A 21332-nucleotide genomic window follows, 5' to 3' on the forward strand; every position below is an offset into this window, starting at 1 on the left:
TTTCTAACCCTTTGGAAGGGAATCATGAAATTATATTTTGGAAATGAGGTTCCAACAGATTAAGCTTCTGGACAAACTGTTTTACTGGAACAGATTTATAGCCGTGGTGCTTTGAGACATCTGTACTCCAGATTGTAACCATTTATCAATTTAAATACTTGGGCGCCCATTTGGAGGTCAAAGTGAGCTGATGTGAAAGTCCGGTGTAAACAAGAACCTGCCCGTTGGTTACAAAAACCTCTTCTGCAGTATTAGTTTGTGACGTCCACCAACAGGGACACACGAGGAAGAAAAAAATGCAGATATGCCAAGCATCGACTTGATGGGGCAGGAGTTATTTTTAAGCCCAAGTGCATACCAGGGACGGCAACTGTGGCTAGCAAGAGACTTCAATAAGGCCGGTTATAAACCTGCTGAAATAAAAGAGCAGTCTTATTGCATAGGACTTTTATTCAACAAACAGTCACACAGTTCTCAAATTCTGCACACTTTTAAAAAAACAATTTCACAGAAAAGGACAGTCATCCCATCAGAGCATGGTCTCATTTCCCTGCTGGCCCGAGGTATAAATAAGAGGGAGGGGGGGGGAGAAGGGATCACCGGGGAGGGACATCTTGCAAAGCCACACTAGAGGGAAAGAATAAAAACCATGAGTATTAAAAGAGCATAAACCCGCGACACCGCGTGCCAATTAATAAAACAGAGCAAAGATCAGATGGAACATGTTGATTTATGGAGGAACCTCAACCGCCTCTTTCCTACGCAGGGCCTAAAGATTTCTCCTTTTACGAGCACTAGTGAACATTCAGGCGATGCCAGGCGGCCAATGGAGCTGCTGAAATGTGAACCGATACGCTGCATGTGTCATGCAAGCCCGTTAAACGCTAGCTACGCGCCACCCCCACCTCATTACATGGTGTCCTGGTCTGCTGCTGCACATCCAGATCCAATCAGCCACAGCCAAGAGAAACATTTGACCCAGCAAGAGGAAAATTGGGTAATAAAACCAAATGGTGAATTACAAATGGCTTCATTGCTGTGCATATCTGAGGTTAATTTGATTCACTTTGGCGTGTGGAGGGCTCAGTGAAGAGCGGATCCTCTTTCACGCACCAGGGCGAGTCGATTCAGGCCCGGCTTTAGTTGTCAGGACGAGTTAGGCAGCCGTGCGTCGCCCATAGAGGAAGGCAAACGGCTTCTGGTTCCTTCTGTGGCTTTCATTTTGCCAGAACAAACGTTTAAATAGTCAGACATGGAATGTGGGGACGATTTTCTTCCTTATGATTTTCTTCCACTGACCAGTTTGACACAAAATGAAGGTTGGAGTACCGATTAGAAGGCTGACTCCAAGAAATCACTAGTATCCAAATAATAAAGAGGTAGTTATTGAAGGTGACTTCTTTATTGGCATTGTTCTCACTGCTTTAAATATTTCAAAACCACAAAAAGATGTGACACTTCGTATAATCCAGCTCTGCGTCGCTTTTAATGTGACTTCATTACTGCGCTGTGCACCGTTTAGTGTAGTGCTTTGGGAACCCGTCAGGGTTGCAAACAACCAAGTGCATAAAATTACACTTTATGGGGAAACAATTCAATACTTACCAAACACACAAAAAAAAGGCAGGTGTTATATCTTGAATCCAAGCGCCCGCATGCAGTCTTTGTGAGCCTCGATCAGGACCGCGCAGCTTTCCTCCCCCTTCTCAATGATGCTGGACAAAAGAAAAAGAAAAAAAAACAATACATGCCTCAAGAAATGGTTTTCTTTGGAGACAACAAAAGAAAGGGTGTCTCTGTGCAGTTCCTTACCAAGCATCCCTGACTTTCTTGGTCTCCGGACATGCACAGCACGGTTTGAGTGGCTTCTTCTGTTCGGTGGCGTCAGCAGCAGGCTCCGCGCAGGCAGCGGACACGGTCGACATCTTCAGACTGATCTGATCATTGAAAACGGGCTTTAAGAGTCACAAATTCACCTCATACGTGCACGTTTCCTCAAAGTGGACGCACTTCCGAGAGGCAGGATTACCGATTCAGGCTTCTCAGACGTGAGTAGATTTCGTTTTCTTAAATTACAGCTGCAACTGTCATGCATTTTTTTAATTTATGAAAGTGAAGGAGGCGCAGTTTCACAGAACTGGGTGAAATCACAAAAAGACAAGACCCACTCAGCCGGGACAAGTGAATGTTCCGCAAAGCAATTATTCAAGTATTCGCAAGCGACACAAGAAAATTAAAATTCAATTGAGTTTAAAAACCTCACTTAACGTACAGTTGAAGATTTGAGAAGACTTATTCGAGTTCTAGGTCAGCTCGCATATATTATAACGTTACACAACGCGGAAGGGGGCTGGACTGACGTAACAGTCAATGACAGGAAAAACCTCACGCACACGGCATGCAGCACCTCACACTTCTAAATTCATCGAGCATTTCACGTTAGGAAGTGAAAGACAGGGGGACAGAACCTCCATGTGCGTCGCTGTGTTGAGCTTCTGCTAGCGTTAGCTAACGATAGAGTAATACGCACGTCAGCTAGCATAAAGTTAGCTAACGGTGGCGAACACAAACACTGGTTATCAATGTGATGGAAGTTGAATCAGTCGAACGGAACGCTTGGTTTACAAGTTTAAACACCGGCTGACGATCGCAGCGGGTAATCTACGTTATGTAACTTACTTGAGTGGAGGCCAGCGGCAAGGTAAAAGTGGCTTCACCTTCAGAAGTAAACCAACACGGATGGAGAGAGACTCACGTGTTCCGGCTTTATGCAAATTCACGTGCTTACGAAAGGCAGCGGAGGATTCTGGGAAATGGAGTGTTTATTTAACTTTGGCGCGAAACCACGCAGGTTAGCAACAAGAGACATGTCAAACTGCTTGGAAATAGGAGACTAGAGCACCTATGCATGTACTGTAAGTTTATTAAATGTTTGTTTCTGTATTTCCTATGAAAACCATGTGTTTCTATCGAGTATTTTGTTTTTGACCTTGAAAACAAAAATGCCCACTAAGCTAAAACTGGAATGGTCATTGTTAGCTAAACTAGGTTAGCTAAACTAGGTTAGCTTACTGACATTAGCACTTTTTAATGCAAAACTAATTTTCTTTAATTGTTAACATTTAATATAAAAAATTCAATTCAATTCAGAAAATGATAGCTGTCTTTGAAACAAAGAGAGAATGTACAGTACAGTCTAAATTGGTTCAACATTAATATTAATGTTACTTGGTCCAACGAAATCGATCTAGCAAAAATGTGTGGTCGTATGATTAGTGATAAACAAGACAATAAGCTATTGTAATATTATTATGCACACAGCTGGGAATAAACACAAAACAGTAATGTTAAACAAAGAACTTTAGACAAATAATACTTAAAAGACACAATTTATAAAGGAATGAAATGAAATGTAATAATAATAAAAATATATATTTCGAGTATTAACGCTACCTTACTTAATGAGTTAGTTGTGCTCCAAGAGACACTTAGGAACTCGCAGGAAGACACATTCTTGTTCAATTTACATTTGCCAATTTTTAGGTTGGTTATCAAATTATAAAAACCAACTGACTGTTCTGAAATTAATTTTATTCTTAGCGTTATGAGTAGCAAGCGATTTACAAAAATGTATTTTTTTTGTCTACAACTTTTTTAAAACGATTAAAAAAGATGTCAATACCTCAACTTCCTGCTTTTTTGGGCTGAAATCAAAACGACCATCCGAAATGTTTCTGATGCATCTATTCAGATGCTCTCAAACATAACATACAAATACGATAAAAATTAATTGTTCTGCATCCCAGAAATGACTAAGCTTCTGCTACTGCACCATTATTTGTGTCTCGTAATATAAATATTCAGCTAAACCTGTCTTAAACTGCCAGTTCGAGCTGAGAGAGGGAGAGATGCCGTGTCAAAACTCATGCATGATGTGTCCAACCTCTTTCTTCCATTCGCTTGCAGCAAGTGTGTTATTTAACATTCAGGACATCAGCCTCGTCGGCACCATTATCTTCCTCAAGGCAGTTAAAGTGGGGATTTTGTGCTGCGCAGTGACATCACTGTCACAGCTCATGATGGAGGAGGCTGGCACTGCGACGACTTTGGACGTGAGTTGAAGAACACTGTGTTGTTTTTACTGTGCTTTAACATCAATGTCTTAGTCGGTTGATAAGTACTATGTATTGTGTAACAACAAAAGCACAAAGCTATTGACATTTTAGCTTCCACTTATATTTAGCCTTGGAAAGGTTTTTTATATCACAGTAAAGTTTTCCATTTGTGTACATTTTCCACTTTGCACTAGACAGATCAATACACAAGCATGATACGATCAATGTGATGGGGCTGCAACCTACTCACAGTTTATTACGTGTTATTTTCGTATTAATTTCTTTCAAACGAACAATCCTAAAAAAATTCATTTAAATTGAAAAAAGCAAAAATCCTCATATTCAAGAAGCTTGATTCAGGAAATGCTTTTAAGCATGTAATTATTTCAGAACAATATAAACATCTATGACTCCAACTGCTTGCAGTTTGCACAGATCATAACAAATAAAGAAAGGTGTTGGTCTAAATATGCATCAGCCAGCAGAATATTGCTCTTTTTCCACCCTCTCACCCACCTCAGCAGATATTACATTCTGCGATGTGAAGTCGCTGGTGGGTAGGATCTTCACTCCAGTGGCCAGGGAGTTTTGTCATATGAAAAATGTTCATTTTCTGTCCTCCAATACGGGAGACCTGTGTTTTCACATGTCTGCTGGCTCCAGAGTACGTCAGCGCAGCAAAGCAGTGCGTAAGCAGAAGCACGAGTCACTTACTCTGGTTGGAGGGCCAGCTGTGTGCTAGATAAATGAGCAAGTAAGCATATTATTCACTTTGCTCCGTGTGTTAAGACGTGCTCCTCCATTTGAAAACGTGCTTTGCTGCAGCCTTTAGCTGTGCTCTCCACAGAGTCCACATTATGTGGCACACATGCGAGTGATATTGAAATGCCCTTGAGATGAACCTATCTGACGGATGCCTTTGATTTGGTGTTTCCTTTAGAAATCTGGCCCCTGAAGGAGGAGAGGTGTAATGGATAAGTCCTTCTAATCTTCCTGTTTTCAGCAGCCTCTGGGAAAGAAGAAGAAGAAGTGTAAGCACACTTTGTCTTTCTTTAACAGTAGTTCCTATGCAGCAGATTAATATTCACCAATGTAAGGTACATTCCAATTAACCGTCCCTTAATGTTGGAGCTATAGGCTGTATACATGAGCTGGAGTAGTCATGGTGACGTCCTCCTTTCAGTGTTTCCCCTATGGTTTACAACACTGCCTTTGGTTTGTGGACTGAAATAACAAAGCTTGACGTTATGGCACATTTGGCAAAAACATTAATTCACTTAATGAACATCATTCTTACAGACTTGAAACTAGAGATTGAGACCATAAATGTTTACAGTGTTTACTGAGGGAATAAATCAATCATTTTCTCATGAACTTCCTTAAAACAGAGGAGTCGCCCCCCGGTGGATATTAGAGAGAATGCAGAACGGGAAGAGAACTCAATGTGTACGTCACATATAACACAACCCAATGGGCAGTTGTTGATTGTTGGTTCAGACTGTTAAAACGTTGCACGAGTAATGACAGAAGTCAAGAAGGAAGTATTGTGTAACGTTTCCATGACCTATTAACCAAATAAAGGACAGATTCTGCATTTGTGCACATGTCGTTGCAGACCAGCTGACGGGAGGGGGGTGGTAGTATTTGTTGTGGACAAGGGGAGAAGAGGGGGGGGGTGTAGTCGCGTGCTCTCTGTCTGCTGGTGCACAGTGAGTGGACAATTGTAAACGAAAAACAAAAAATGCTTGGTGGTGCTTGAGAAATGTGTCAACAGGGACGAGCGTGCGTAATTAGGAGAGAACCCGGTTAGTTTTCAAAATAAAACAGAAAAAAAGTAAAATACTCTTTCTATGGTGCGGCCTGGCACCGAAGGGCCCACCGACCGGTACTGGTCCGCGGCCCGGTGGTTGGGGAACCCTGATTGAGATGATAGGTTTTACCTCAAACTATTTTCTTAACAGCTTCATCCTGTTTTGGAAGACGTACTTATGAGAACTAAAAGAACCATATGACTGCAGCTATGTCATGTATAAGTCTATTTTCATACTCTATTGTTTTCGTTACGTCTCCACTAACCAGCATAAATATGCTTTATTAACACAAAGATAATCTCATACAGTATCCCCACATTATTAGATGCATCTCATGCACTAAGCTGCCACCAGCATGACCCCTCAGTTAATCCATCCGCGCAGCTACATCCTGTTCTGCAATTTACATTTTTTTTTAATGTTCCATTGCAGCAATCCCACCAAAGGAATAGCGGGAAAAAAAGCTCTTGGAATTAAATATTGCAGCTTCTGTTTGGTATTTATGTTACGATTTTGTGAATCGTGCAAATAAAAGCCACAGAGGAGCTGGCTCAGAGCGCTGCGAGCACATGTGCAGCAGCGTCGTCCGGTAACGCGGCGCCGTGTTTCATTACACCCCCGGCTGCTAGAGATGGGCCGTCCCGAACTCGTCCCTGCACTCGCTGCCAGATGTCGAGTTGAGGTGACAATAACCGCCATCCCCACACGGTATTAATGTGAGCTGGACCTTGCCCCCTTGACATGGCTTGATTCATGTGGGGATGAGACTCAGATACTGAATCGTTGATGAGCTGGGGAGCAAAAGAAAAGGAGTGGAGGGGCGGTGTGGGGGCAGGAACACAGGGAGGGAGGGAGGGAGCGAGCGAGCGAGAGAGGGAGCCAGCGAGCGAGTGAGCAGGCGGGTATCCACTCGCTTCGCTCCACGCAGTTCCAATAAGCCCTGAGGTTTTGGAGTCCTTGATGGAAAATTACCTTGTGACCAAGAGGGAAGGTCAGGACCGGCATCCTCCGACTCCACTTGTCCTCAGCAGCATCAGCAGCAGCAGCAGCAGCAGAGCGAGGATGGCCTGCGCGTTCGGCTGATCGGAGGAGTGACCGAAAGTCGGGTCATGGAGAAACTAAAAGGTCCCGCCGCCAGATGCACCACGGCCACCTGTGGATGGCGTGCCCTGCTTCTCCCGCAGCTGAACCGCCAGTCGCTGTACGTGTACGGCAGCGAGATGGCCGTGGAGCAGGAGTGCAGGCGGCAGCTGCAGAGCGGAGTCTTTGTCATCCATCCGTTCAGCCTCATGAGGTATTTAATAAATTTGATAGATTCAGGTCAGTCCTGTGGGGACACAAACGCCACTTTTAGTCTCACCGCGTCTTTAAAAGTTCAGCGGTTTTCGCAAGTTTCTACCTGTGTGTCTTTGCTTAGTTTTTCTCTGGAAAATAAGAGGATTATCTTGCTTTGTCAATGCATATTAAAGCTCAAAAGGTTGGTGGAGTAATTGATTAGTCGATAGAAAAGATCACCTGCACCTGTTATAACTGAACCAATAAGAGGAGTAAAGATTTTTTTCAGCAGTATTTTTAGGTTTTGCCTTTTTGTCTTTTAATAGATAAATCCTCAGATCTGTCGGCCAGCGGGTTGCAGTCCCAAAGTGCTTCTTGCATGAACCATAATTAGCTACAGTTATCAGTTGATTCTGATAATGGTTTGATGCCCTTTTCAAAATGTAAAAAACATAAAAAAGGGGACACGGTATAATTTGCAGAAAATACAAAGGGTAAGCAAACAAACAACCTGAAAGGACAATAGCTGATAATCGGTTAAAGGATAAGGAAATAGTGAGTGAAAAAACAATGTATCCAATCTTCTTAAAGCATCTGGTTTTGCATTATTGATGCAGTATTGTTATTATTAGCTTGTAAGGTGATCGGAGGGAGTGAAAACAGAGCGGGGATCAGAGAGCAGAGTCATTCTAGCCCGGCCGAGGAGACCTGCGGTTACGCTGTCACAATATTTAGTGCACATAAATCAGCTCTGCCTGCAGCGCGACTGTCTAACGAGCTCCGTCTTTCCCGCCACAATCCAAAGACCAAAAACTCGCTCCTAATCGCCCCTGCAGTGTCACGCACACACACACACACACACATATTTCTTCTTCTCCCGCAGGAGTTACTACATCATGTGCATGATGGCCATCACGTTCCTCAACCTCATCGGGATCCCAATGGAGATCGCCTTCCTGGACGGGAACAGCGGGCTGGCCTGGGAGGGGTTCAACGTGTTTTCGGACACTCTGTTCCTGATCGACGTGGCCCTGAACTTCCGCATGGGTATCATAACCGAGGACAGCGAGGTGAGAGAGGCTCCGCTCTATTTCGGGAGAAGGTAATCCCACGTACAATTCCATCTCTGTCCTCATCTGTAATCTACTCGATACACGAAGGGCTAGATTAACAAACCCCCCCCACCCCTCCGACGCCCTCCTCTTCGGCTGCAGGATATTGGCCAAACTGGCACATGCTGTTTGATTTTATAACAGGGATTATGATGTGTGGGATAGATGAGAAGTATAACGTTTCCAATTAACTGTGATGCGCCCCTACATCCCATTTGTTTTCCCCGTACCTTGTGACCTCGATCCTGACAATCACAAATGGCACATCTGTGGTGTGTGTTTGCTGTGTAGTCTGCTACAAGCATCTGCATATATAACTTTATTAACCCCAAAGGAATTATTATTATTTGTGGAAAAGAAATAGCAATAAGAATAGGGTAAATAAACACCAGTGCCGAATAGAACCTAGAATATAGTATTGCTTGGCAGCATGACATCGGAGAGCAGTAAAAACATGTATTACACATGGTATATTTATAGAAATCTTGAGTATTATTTCCTGCAAGATCTTGATCTTCATCTCCCTCCCAATTTCGGACAATCTCTCCCCTAGTTTTGGGTTGAGGTTGAGTAGTGTGGTTAATTATACATCCTGGTCCGCCCTCCTTCACAGGAAGCTATTCTGGACATCAAGCGGATCCGAGTCAGCTACCTGAGGACGTGGTTCATACCCGACGTCATCGCCGCCTTCCCCATCGGTTACATCCTGCTGTTTGCGGTAATAACGAGCAGAGAAATGTGCTGCAGCAAACAATCGTGCACGTTGTTCACGGCAGGACACGTCTGCATTAATTTGTTTTTTAGATACTTAATTGATTGCAGTCTAGGTTCATTATTTATAATTATTGTTTTTCAGAAAAGAAGAAAATGATTAATTTGCCCCTCAGTAATAGCTTTGTTTGGGGTTATTTCCCTCAATTTATTCATTTTATGAAACTGGGATTGTGCTTTTGTAGCCTGTAATAGAACGTTTTTAACTCGTCATAATGAGGATGCTGTTGAAGCAGAAAATGAAGCTGCGACAGCGTTTGTCAGTCCACAAAGAAATGATGTCCAACTATGAACAAATAATTGAAAACGTGGTGCATTAGTCTGTGTTTCTTTAGATTTGAGATACTAGCAGGGCAACGCATTATAATCCAGGTAAACATTTATGTATATGTTACAGAGAGAAGTGGATTAAATGTATAATCCTTCACTCTCAGCAGTATGTTTATGGTATGCATCCCTGTCACTCGGCTTTTTTTGGTGTTATTTGCCTGAACTGATAATGGACAAGCTGCGGAGAGAGAAGATGCTGCTTAATGATAATTATGCACTTTGTTTGTTCATTCTGATTTATAAATTAGGAAGTTATGTAACGCTCAGATTCAACCTAACTGTCTAGTTTTAAGTATAAATTCAGCTAAGTAATATTCATATGTATTTAGGGCATAATTAAAATAAAACCAATAAGGGAACGTGTTGGAATTAAGCAATATTAACGGAGTAATATAAGTACGCCCAGACATATGGAATAATAATATAAACAATTGTGATACATTAATAAAAACATCTGTATTTTATGATGCCAGGACTTGCATTACAGCAACGACGACAACCCCTCCAAGACCAACAAGATGATGCGGATCCTGATGTTCGTGCGGATCCTCAGTTTGATCCGCTTGGCTCGGGTGTCCAGACTCGTCAGGTTCTTCAACGAGGTGGAGAAAGTGAGTTCAACTTCTCCTCTTTTTGTCTTCGACAAACCCCGCCTCCAATGACAAATCTGACTTTGAAACCTCACAGTTATTCTAAATGCACTTTTTCCTCCAGAATACATTGATGGGACGGTTTCTATGGTAACGTCGCACACAAAACACAGCAAACGAAACCTTGATGTTGCATAATGTACGTGGTGTGGAGTAACCGCACACCTGCAATACACAGTACACAAATGTTTTTTGTTAAGAGACGCTTTTTATTTGTATTTCAAACGGGTTAATCTGTGTACTGTACTAATCCTCAAAAGGCCACAGCGACTTTTGATCCTCCCCACACTCTGTTAATCTCGGCTCGCTCGCCCGTCTCACTTCGGTGCCAGGGCGCCTTTGGGCTTCCAGGTTCTGCTTCGGTCGACTCTTCCTCGCTTCGGTCTTGCTTTTGGTCCTAAAATTGGGATCTTTTTGGGAAACTTGACAGGTGATTGACTTTTATTTAACCGGATTTGAGTTTGAGTTGAGAATGGCAACCCGGCCGAATAAAACACAGCACACGGAGAATTACAACACCACAAGCTGCACAATATGTATGTACATCAAAGGTGTTTCTGGAGTTAAATGTACTAAGAAATCTTCTAAATCACAGATTACGTTTCACTGTGGTATATGGGATTATTTCTGTCATTTCCTCTCACTTTTAATTCACCTGCAGGTTTATAATATTCTGAATAAACTGCTGGTTTGTTTACACCGGTCAGGTTTCTCACGGGACTTTGTTGCAGCGATTCTGGATCAATAAATGCAAATTCATCACAACTGAGTTGAAATGACGAACATGGCAATAAAAATAAAATGTCATTGTAATAAATGTTTTTTAGTCTGTGAATGAAACCTAGTTAATGTGTTTTTTAGCATTGTTGCGTTTGTGTCATATAGTGCAGTAGGAGATTAGATACTAGAGTTACTGTAACTTAGCCCGTGATTACTTGACATCGCGTCATGTTTTTGTGTGAGTTCACGTGACACGTCCCCCGTATCGGGTCCTTTATCCTTCATCGTGTTTCCCATTGTGTTCTCTGCCAGGTGTCCAATGCCAACCTGGAGGTGGTCCGCCTCTTCTTCCGCATCCTGTCTCTCTTCATGATGATCTTCCTGCTGTGCCACTGGAACGGCTGCATCCAGTACTTTGTGCCCATGCTGGAGGAGTTTCCCACCGACTGCTGGGTCCGAAAGGAGAACCTGATGGTGAGACGGATTCATCTCTGGTGGGATGCTACTGCGGTCCTATAGTATTCATTGTGTAGCTTTCTACTTCTACCCCACTACATCTCAGAGGTACATATTGAACTCTTAACTCTACTACGTATCACATATCACAATGAGTACTTTCGCTGACTGCTTTCACCATCGCAGGTTGTGAATGAGGTTTTGTGAATGTTGAAAATGAGTGATTAGCTTCTCAAATGGTTGAAGGGGGTATTTGAACATTTAGTTGTAGTTTTCAGCCCCAGATCTACAAAACGTCTCATTAATTGTGTGTTTTCTTTCTCCCAGAATGCAACGGTGAGCGTGAAGTACTCCTGGGGAGTTTTCCGAGCGCTGTCCCAGATGATCGCCCTCTCGTATGGATCCATGGACGCGCCAACAAGTGAGGATTATTGACTTTTCTTTGTCCACCTCCAAAATAAGCCCAGGTATCACCCTCTCCCCCCAGGTACGAATACACAGCGCTTTACACTGGCGTCGGTTTCTTGTTCTCCAGATTACGTGGAAATGTGGATCGTCATGGTCAGCATGGTGTCCGGCTGTCTGATGTACACGGTCCTCGTGGCCAACGCCACCACCATGATCGCTAACACCGACCCGGCCGCTAAGGAGTACAAGAGCAAGGTCAGAGAATAAGAAAGTGCTTCCCCGCAGGAAGCGAGCTGCTGTGAGACAGGATTAAGGATTATTCTACCGTGTTTGTGTTCACGTCGACAGGGGGGGAATTAACTCTAGTGATATTTTGTGTTTGTTCAGTCTCACTATTATACATTGTGGCTTATTTGTTCATGTCCCTGCTGCATATTTATTCAAAATGATCACGTCGCCCTGAGTTCCAAAAATGGGATCACAGTGAACGGAGGTTTGCCACCGCAATGCTAAAAACATTCCTTCCTTTTGTTTTCCAGCTGTTGTGTGTTGTAGGTTGTTGTTGTTTTTGTTCTGTTTTGTATGTTATGCTACTTAAACATGACACTTTCATCACAAGTGCTCTACAATTATTGCAAATATTTGAATAAGAAAATAAAAACGCTAAATAAAATTACTGTACAAATTTATAAAAAATGTAAAATAATAATTACGTAATTAAGTAATTCTATATAATATTATGGACAGCAATAATCAAAAGTGAACAAATTAGAGTCTAAGACAAGGAGGAAGTTTTCTAACTGTTAATTTTAAGGATAAAATAGACGCTTATTCTAAAAGGAGGTGTAATTCAATGTCCCTGTATCACATACACTATCACTAGTCTAAGTATATATATATATATATATAAAACCGAGACATAGAATCATTGTTCAGTGTTTTTAACTGGAAACAACAGACTCAAAGCTGCAGCTGCAAAGATGTAAACATGAACCACTCATGACAGTTTTTAATCGCATCACAGACTCGTAGACACGCAGCTTGAGTTGATCCCAGCGCCGTGATGCCGCGTGTCATGTACGTCTGTGACCTCTGACCTCCCACAGATGAGCCGTCTGGAGCACTACATGACCTTCATGAAGCTCCCGCCGGAGCTGCAGCTTCGCATCACCAACTACTACCAGGCGCGGTACGGGGGGAAGTGGTTCCAAGAGAAGGACGTCATGGAGACGGTGTCCTCCGCGCTCAAAGAGGTACGCGATCGGCCTGTGGTTTTCTCCTTGATTTATGAATTGTTTGTAATTGTTAATGAGTGTTTGCATCATAAATGTTTACGTTCGGCCCCCAGCAAATCCTGATGGTGATGTGCAGCCGGCTGCTGAGGAAAGTGCCGATGTTTCAGACAAGAGACGAGAACTTCATCAACGCCGTCCTCTTCAAGCTGGAGTACGAGGTTTTCCTGGAGGGGGACGCCATCGTCCGACAGAACGTCCCGGGCGACCGCATGTTCTTCATCGACCACGGCCAGGTGCTGATGGAGGCCGACTCCTACGAGAGGGAGCTGTGTGACGGAGACTTCTTCGGGGGTGAGTTGGGTCCTGAGTTGGATCGGGGGGCATCTGATGTTGATGCCTCAGAATAAGTTGAAGTGTACAACGTATTTTCTACTCTCTAAACGGACTGCTTTGGCGAAACAGTCAATTTACCTCTCAAAGAAGACAGAGGGGATGCTGATGTACTGCTGCCTACATCTGTTGTGTTATTGTGGGACTCTGACGTCTCACAATAACACAAACAAGCTAACACATGGAGAATGGTTTTCTTTTGCTTAAAATCGCTGTTTTTGTGAACGGAGTCTGGTGCGTTTGAAGAAGTCAGAGACAACGGCTTCAGTTCTCATCAGAAAGGCAAAGAGGTGAAAACATTCTAACTGCGTTCTTCACTTCACTGATAATATTAAACTATTTTAATTCCTAAAATATGTCCACAGCAGATCACTGACCACTTTCTCCTGTCGTCTTCCACTCTCGTAGAAGTTGAACAACCACGCTTAAAAACTCAAAAAGCCCTCTCAGGAACATCTGTTTAACCTGAAGCAAAACTACCATCAGTACACAACAATGCTGTTTAAGTGTTACACAATGCATCTAATGCATGGAGAGTTTGTTGAACACCTTTATGTACATTTTGAATTAGGAAACTTTTTATTGAGCAGTATCACATCAATAGGTTGTTCCAGCCGTCGACTGGTTTATTCAGTATAAAACTCTGGGAGGAGATCAAATGTTGAATTCATAATCTGTATTGGGTAATAAAGTAAAGTAAACAAGTAAATATGCTTTTTTTAAGCAAAGTAGTTTTGTTCTTTTATATCCACGCCTTTTTCCTGCTATAAAACAATCAAATGGCGCCAAACACACAGTAAATACACAGTAACATCTCTCTTTTCTAAATAGTCTCTCTGCAATCAACTACCTAATAAAGACCTTTTTCGGGTTCCAGTCAAATGATCAATTATGTAATGCAATTAAATAGGTAAAAATACTTTTTGTTGAAATGTTGACGGAGGTTTTGGCCCCTGTCTCTTATGAGGAAAATCTACCAGACTCCAAAGCGTCAGCTAAATCACATGTAATGTAATGTAATGTAATTTAAAAAACCGGGTGACTGGTGACGGGCTGATAATCCTCAGAGCTCGTTGTCAGCCGTTTTCACAGGAACCGCCCAATGAAAACAGCTGACTGCTCGTTGTGTGGATTACCTTCAGTACGGGATGATGTTTCTAGGAAAATCTGTTGCTGTCATTTCAATAGGGAAGGGGGGGGGGGGGGGGGTCACGAGGGGTTGGTGGTTTGATTCACACAGTTTGTAAAGGAATGGGACGCTGGGACCAGTACAAAATTAAGCTTAAGAAACTTAGTCACTAAATATGTTAATTACTTATAATGAGATGTATTTTACATTTGGCACCCGTGGGATTTTCAGTTGATCAGCTGATCATCGTTTTTTTGCTTTTTTACAAATTTACATAAATAAGCAGGAAACATTTCATTTCTTTAAAACACAAAAACAAACCCGAAGTTGAAAAAAACCTACACCCTCCCATTTGTGGGGGATTTATTTAATTCTGTGGCTTTAAGTGGGAGCGGGTCCTAATCTTCGCTGGCAGCAAACCTCGGCGCGTTCGGAGCTAAGCGGGGCTTCCCGAAAACAACTGGGCCGAGTCCCGGTTATTTAATTTGGGATTAATTGTCAGATCTCATCCCCGTCACTAGGTCGGCTCGCTCATTAACCGCGCTCCTGTTGTCCCACCCTTCCGCCCCCCCCTCTCCCCCCTCCCCCCCACTGTGTGCACCACAGAGACGTGCGTGCTGACCAAAGGGAAACATCTGGCCACGGTGAAGGCGCTGACCGACAGCCAGTGCTTCTCTCTGTCCTGGGACGACTTCCACGAGGTGCTGGAGGGCTTCCCGGATGTCAAGAAGGACTTGGAGACGATGGTGGAGCTGGACACTGAGGGGGGACTCGTGTAACACCGGTACTTCACACCTTTTTTTAAATTTTTATTTCACCTTACGCAGAAAAAAAGGAGACACCGATGTGTCCTGGACGTTTTTTGTGATCGTGTGAGGGACAGCGGGCGGTTCCTCGCGTGGACGCGAGGCGGACGCAAGGCGGACGGTCCTGACCTTTACTGATGACTGTTCCGTCAGCTGTAAATAAAATAAACGAAGACCTCGACAGTAGAGAAGAGGTCCAACGTTTGATCTCTGCCTCCTTGTGGAAACCATAGAGACGAAAACCAGACGGATTTGCAAGTCATTCTGGTTTCTTACCAGTTTTATTTTTGTAGCATGTTTGCTTAACTTATTTAAACCAAGGCAAGCTTTACAGTTCTAACAAACACATTTTTGAAGATGTTTTGGGGCATTTTTTTGTCTTATTTGCTAGTGATAGTGGAGAGAAGGTTCAAGTGCAATAACTCGCTGCTCAGGTTATTTGTGGGACGCATCCCTGTCACTCGGCTAATGGGGCGCCCCAGTTTGTACCCACGACTAGTGAGCCGCTTCCTCCAAGCTGTACAGTTCAGAAAACATTATAGGTTTTAAAAAGACAAATTTACAAATGCACCTGCTGTTTCAGTACCTCGGACAGCGTCATTTGGTCCACAGCCTCCAGGTCACACGTTAACGCTGCGTTCCTCCAGTGACCAGCAGGGGGCGACTCCTCCAGGGCGACAGAGGTCTTTGAGAAAATGACTACTTGATTTATTCCCTCAGTAAACATTGTAGAGTTTATGGTCTCAGTCTCTAGATTTATAGTCTTCTTCAATACAGCATGATATTCAGTTAGTATGAAAAAAAATGTATTTGATGAGTTCCGCAGGCTAAATTCCCTTTGATTCCTTCCCCTCTAATTATATTTATATAAATTCAATCGTAGTCCCTAAACTCCCTCGCCCCTCACTCACCCACTTCCCCCTTTTTGCTACTTGCATGTTGGTTTGATTTGGAAAACTAAGGAAATTCTCCTCCTGATTGAGGCCAAACAGCTCAAACCTCGATCACAGTTCATGGAGTCGTTTTTTACTCATTGCTTTAAAATCCTTCCACTCACTTCACCGTCTATCAGTTTCTTCTCCGGCTGTTTGTACCTAAGTCTCCTGGTTCTGATCTCAGTACACAAGTTCTCATGGTGGGGGACTCCTTCATTTAGTTTCCATAATCACGCTTAGTCTCTTAAAAACGCAATGGAGACTGTTATCTGACGCTGGACCAGTGGAAACTAGACCTGAGTCGATTTGATGTTTGCTTTGCTGAGTTGCACAAAGCACTTTGTTAGATGGAAACATTGAAAGTCGCGCTCTGCTTTTTGAGGCTGCACTCCCCAAACTCATTAGGGTTCACCCTCTCTGTTGAGATGTTCCAGGCTAGATTAAGGATGCTTAGGTAAAACCCAATTATAATAGACTGGGATTTTGCTCTAAGGGAAGGCTTAAAACCATTTTAAAAACATGTCCGTCATCTTTCTTTTTCTCTAAAATTACATTTATTTAGAAGTAGTATTACACAAGACAGGCCTCCACTATGAAAGCAAACAAAAAAAATTAAGCCGAGGCTGTGACGTAACGAGGAAACATCTGCGTGAGGACCGCCGGTTGCTTCCTCGTCTCACCCGAACACGCACACGGTGCCGGAGGCCAGCCGGTGTTTGTACTCGTAGAGGTAGTAGGAGGCCGGGGGGAAGTTGCACTTCATCTCCATCCTGCCCGGCACCACGTGGACCGCCACGCCGGACCCCAGCCCCTCCTGCAGCTTGCTCTTCATGCGCGAGGCCAGGTAGCGCTGCGCCCTGCCCGGGTCCTCCTCGATGGAGGCGTACACCTCCGGGGGCGGGTTGGGGATCTTCCACTCCAGGTCCACGATGAGCTGGTGGATGCGGCTCTTGTCCAGCGACGTGGGCGTGTCGCGGTAGCACGCCATCACGTGGGGGACGGGCGCCTCGGACGCCACCGAGATTAAATTGTTGGACTGCTGTGGCCGCGGAGACGCGACTTCCTCCCCCTCCTCCTCCTCCTCGACCCCCCCCGCCTTCTCGTCCTCCGTGGGTCCCACGGCCGGGTGGAGCATCACCGCCCAGCGCAGCCAGTCGTAGTTCTTCTCCAGGGTCTTCAGGATGCTCGCCGCCGCCTCTTCGGGCGGGGAGCGGTTCTGCACGGCCTCTTGGAGCTGCTCCCGCACATCCCCCTCCGCCTGCTCCAGGAAGTAGCCCAGGCAGCGCCCCCCCTGGTTCTTCATCTTCCTGTAGAGGGCGCCCATGCGGTCGGACCAGGTCTTCATCAGCAGGACCTGGTCCCTGCCCGTCAGAGACGCCTGCGTGAAGAGGCACAGCAGACCGGTGCCCAGGACAAAGTTGATCTGTGGAGGGTAAACAGGAGGAAAATATGAAGGTCAGAAATAGCTCATGACGTTTCAGCCTGCAGGAAGAACCAGATGGTTGGTTTTGCCACATGAATGATTTTCAAATTTAAAGATGGCCTTTGTAACTTTTTTTTTGCCTTTTTTTGACCAACTAGTTCCAAATCTTTGGAGCGCCGGGAACTAAAAGCCCATAAGTTCATAAGTCCATAGCTATTTGCACCTGAAGAACCAGAAAAATAAAAACAAATACATTTCAACATTTGATGATTCCTGTATTCAAAGTATTGACATCTGAGTGTTTTGTGGTGTTATTGTTCTGTGTTTGTTTGCATCCAACCAGCTAATAAAGTAACATTTTATTTACGTTATTCTCCCCCTCTGTTAAACGACTCAAGGGTGGTTTCAGGTCAAAGGTCGGCTCAGTTGGGGACATTTGACTCATCATCATTTGACCCGGAAAATACATTCCTTTGAAGCGTCCTTGGAGAGGCAGAAACTTCTACCCACTAGAACTGGAACCAGGCAGCTCCTTCAGTTCAGCCCAAGTGAGTTAAAGCTGCATTCTGTGCAGTGACCAGTAGGGGGCGACTCCTCTGCTCCCATAGAAGTCATACTAGAAAATGACTCAGCTTTATTATTGTAATTTAAGTTAACAGACCAACCGAGGCTGGTTGTTACTCTGAGCTCATTCTCATTGTCCCGCTGCAGCCCCCCAACACTAAACCGTGCGTAGGTCACAGCTCTGAGGAAAGGTCCTCCGGGGTCAGAGTTACTTTCATTTTCATGGTATCTTTACGTGGGTTTTCTGCGTCTCTCGTGTGGCGTTATCGCGCCGGAAGTTTACTCACGATAACGTCCTGAAGGTTAAAGACACACGGCGGCGGTTCCTTTTGCTCAACAAGGTCACTCTGATCACCCAGAAGCAACCAGTCCAGGCCTCTGCCTCGGTCCTATAATTATTTTACACATCAAGCAAACCCGTGAATCCTGCAGCATCTATTAAGGTCCATCTACGCGCATGTGCGTATTGCTGAAGGGAACCGGGGCAGATGGAGTGACGGAAATTGACCACCCAGTCACTTGATTTAACATATGGAATAAAAGAGAAGCTCCATTTGACCGCATGCACGTGCACTCAAACGCGTGACACTTAAGTCCCAGTTACGCAACGATGGCGGCGCACAGAATAAAGGCTTTAAAAGTTGAAAGCAAATTGAAGTTTTAAGACCTGAGCTGCTCCCTTTGGTTGAGCATTAAGATGGATCTGTACCAGGGGCAGAGGGGGGATTCGCCAACTCAGCAAACAGAAAGACAACAGAAGGTCACAGTTCTGCTGAGTTAAATATTCAGTTAATTTTCATACCAAGATGGACCCCCCCCACACACACACACACACACAGTACCTCCATGTTATGTCAAATCTATCTTTGTGGTCTGAGAGCTGAGTTTAATTCTGTACAGCTGTTGTCCTCGCTGCTTTTATTTTTCTCATAAAACTTATCCCTCAAGGATTCCGTTTATTTTCATGTTTCATCAACTGATGTCTGACGAATGTTTTCCTCTTCAGAAAAAAACTGCTCGTTCGTCAGTTGCTCTTCAGATAGAAACACAATACTTTTTCTCTGAATGTCCTTTTAACTGCCAGTTTGAATCAGTCTGTGTGTGTGTGTGTGTGTGTGTGTCACATTGTGTGCGTCATCGCGGGCTTCCTGCAGGAGTGTGTGTCCTTGTATAATGAGTTGTGAAATGAAACTTTTAATGACCCCCTGCAGGGGGACACGTTGAACACAGACCCCCCCTCTCACCTTGACGCAGAACTCCCGGAGCTCCCAGCGCTTGGGCTTGCGGTTCAGGATGAGCTCCTCCAGCAGCGTGGGCTGGTCGGTCAGCGCCGACACCCCCATCAGGCGGCTGTAGAGCGCCGTCAGCTGCCTCTCCAGCCGGTGGTCCTGCACGTACTGCAGGAACACCTCCGTCTCCTTCTTGGTGAAGTCGGACTGGGCCCTCACCTGAGACCAGAGGGGGGGGGGGGGGGCGACACATCTGTGTCATTCCTTCCTGTCTCTTTGTGGTCATGTTGTGTATTGATTCCTCTCACTGAGGAGGAGTCGTGTTTCCTCTCCTGTTATCTCCTACACAGAACCTGGCCATCTTCAAACGCTAAACGGACTCAAATTAAAATACCTGCCAGTTTAAGAGATGAACTGTCTGCAGCACGGCGCTCATTTAAGATATTAAAGAGGAAGTCAAAAGCATTAGCCTGTTAATACTGGTGGTGGAACTAAACAGATGCTTCGGCTGCACATCCACATTTACATAACACGCTTAGGGTGATGGCTTCAGTAAATTGGCAGCGTGCTTGTTCCTGTTCAAGGTCGTCGCCGCCTCAAGAGCTCCGGACCGTGTTAGATTCAAAAGGGGTTTTCTCTTCCTCTCCTTCCGCCTTCGTTTCCTTTCCAAACTTCCTGGGAAGCAACAAAGTACATTTTCGAGGAAGAATAAACACGTCAAAGTGGCGACGGAATCCTTTTTAAAAGTCAGTGGGAGCGAACTTCTCCGACTGCTGACCTTCTGCCTCTGAGCAGCGTGTTGGATCTCCACCAGTCACCTGAGTATGTATATATTTATATATAAATGAACCTTCACAATAAAAGAACCCTCACAGAGCTGCTGTTAACGCGACCCTCCACAATAAAAGCAGTGGCCTCCTCACCGCGGCGCCCAGCTGGTAGTACACCACGGCCAGGTCGTCCTCCAGCCGGTGGACCTCCTGGTCGTCCAGCAGGCCGTGACCTGGCGCCCCCAGCTCCTGATCGATGTGGTCCAGGTTCTTCCGGGCCGACTCGCTCTCCTCCGCCGTGGCGCTGCCCCCCAGGTAGGAGCAGATGCTTTGGACCAGGACCCTGGAAGGACAGCAGGTGAGGTCTTCACACTGAGAAGGATCTCGGGTCCATTCATAAGGTTTTTTTAGCAGCCATGTCTCACCTCACAGTCTGCATGTAGCCCACTGGCTCCAGAACCTTCCCAAACATCGCCATGGCTACACAGCTGACAAATATGAAAACATTAGAGTATGAATAAATAACTTAGCAGTTAACCCAACATTTAACCAAATCTTTTGCTATTATTGATAAAATGTAGATTTCACCCGATCAGATTTGAGCTCCTCTTCTGAACTCACCTTGCTGCGATTGCTTCTTGTTCTGACCTTCACTGTTTCTCTGGTATTTATTCCACCAGCTGATCTGATAAGAGTTCTCCTTGACTGGAGGGTGTATAATCAGTGAACTGCGTGGAATTAAGATAGTAGTTTACCTCCAAGGAGCTTCAGCTTCATCCGTTCATAGTGTTTGAAGTACTTAGAAATACCGTTTTCACGATGTGAATTTGTCATCGCAGGATTTCAGATCTGTTTTTTAATTTAACCTTTAATCATGGCCTATTAATCCTAAAGACTAAATCAACTAGAAGTGCACTCGCCTCCAATGCCCCCTATTAAATACATTTAAAAGAAATGTATTTCATGTGTAGTTCTGCTTCTCTTTAATGGTTTTGTATTCATTTATTGTAGTTTTCTGTCTCTTTGTCTGCAAACAAACTCACTTTCATTTGACTTTGCTTCAGTTGTGTCCGGTGCTAAGGGCGACATATTTGACCTCTGTTGACCTCCTGCCCACGGGGCCTCATTATTATTAATTTACAGGTGACCAGCAGATAAAGTCCTTCAAATGAGCACCAACGATACCCGGTGTAATATTAAAGT

General features: G+C 44.4%; 3 protein-coding genes across 6 annotated transcripts; 1 reads left to right on the plus strand and 2 right to left on the minus strand.

The window, feature by feature from the left end:
* Nucleotides 1–432: 432 nt before the first annotated feature.
* On the minus strand, nt 433–2786 carry LOC119228943 (cytochrome c oxidase copper chaperone). The gene is made up of 4 exons (XM_037488948.2): nt 2680–2786; nt 1813–1937; nt 1606–1715; nt 433–627 (listed from the first exon to the last, which is right to left on the minus strand). Exons 2-3 carry the CDS (start codon nt 1923–1925, stop codon nt 1631–1633), a joined length of 198 nt encoding a protein of 65 aa, XP_037344845.1. The 5' UTR covers nt 1926–1937; nt 2680–2786; the 3' UTR covers nt 433–627; nt 1606–1630.
* hcn5 (hyperpolarization activated cyclic nucleotide-gated potassium channel 5) lies at nt 1944–17403 on the plus strand. 4 transcript variants are annotated; one of them, XM_037488941.2, is made up of 13 exons: nt 1944–2048; nt 3967–4112; nt 5056–5146; nt 6359–7220; nt 8085–8271; nt 8927–9031; nt 9888–10025; nt 11097–11258; nt 11568–11661; nt 11776–11903; nt 12755–12901; nt 12997–13234; nt 15009–17403. In XM_037488941.2, exons 4-13 carry the CDS (start codon nt 7036–7038, stop codon nt 15179–15181), a joined length of 1557 nt encoding a protein of 518 aa, XP_037344838.1. In that variant the 5' UTR covers nt 1944–2048; nt 3967–4112; nt 5056–5146; nt 6359–7035; the 3' UTR covers nt 15182–17403. The 4 variants fall into 4 exon arrangements, with proteins under 4 accessions (XP_037344838.1, XP_037344841.1, XP_062421133.1 ...); XM_037488944.2 differs by having other exon boundaries at nt 6958–7220; XM_062565149.1 differs by having other exon boundaries at nt 5056–7220.
* Nucleotides 16820–20622, minus strand: LOC119228942 (uncharacterized). Its single transcript, XM_037488947.2, has 4 exons — nt 20555–20622; nt 20283–20472; nt 19375–19578; nt 16820–17566 (listed from the first exon to the last, which is right to left on the minus strand). The coding sequence occupies exons 1-4, from the start codon at nt 20605–20607 to the stop codon at nt 16820–16822; spliced, it is 1194 nt and encodes a 397-aa protein (XP_037344844.2). The 5' UTR covers nt 20608–20622.
* Nucleotides 20623–21332: the final 710 nt, after the last annotated feature.

This window comes from Pungitius pungitius, chromosome 10 (assembly GCF_949316345.1).
Source record: "Pungitius pungitius chromosome 10, fPunPun2.1, whole genome shotgun sequence".
In the NCBI taxonomy this organism is placed as follows: Eukaryota; Metazoa; Chordata; class Actinopteri; order Perciformes; family Gasterosteidae; genus Pungitius; species Pungitius pungitius.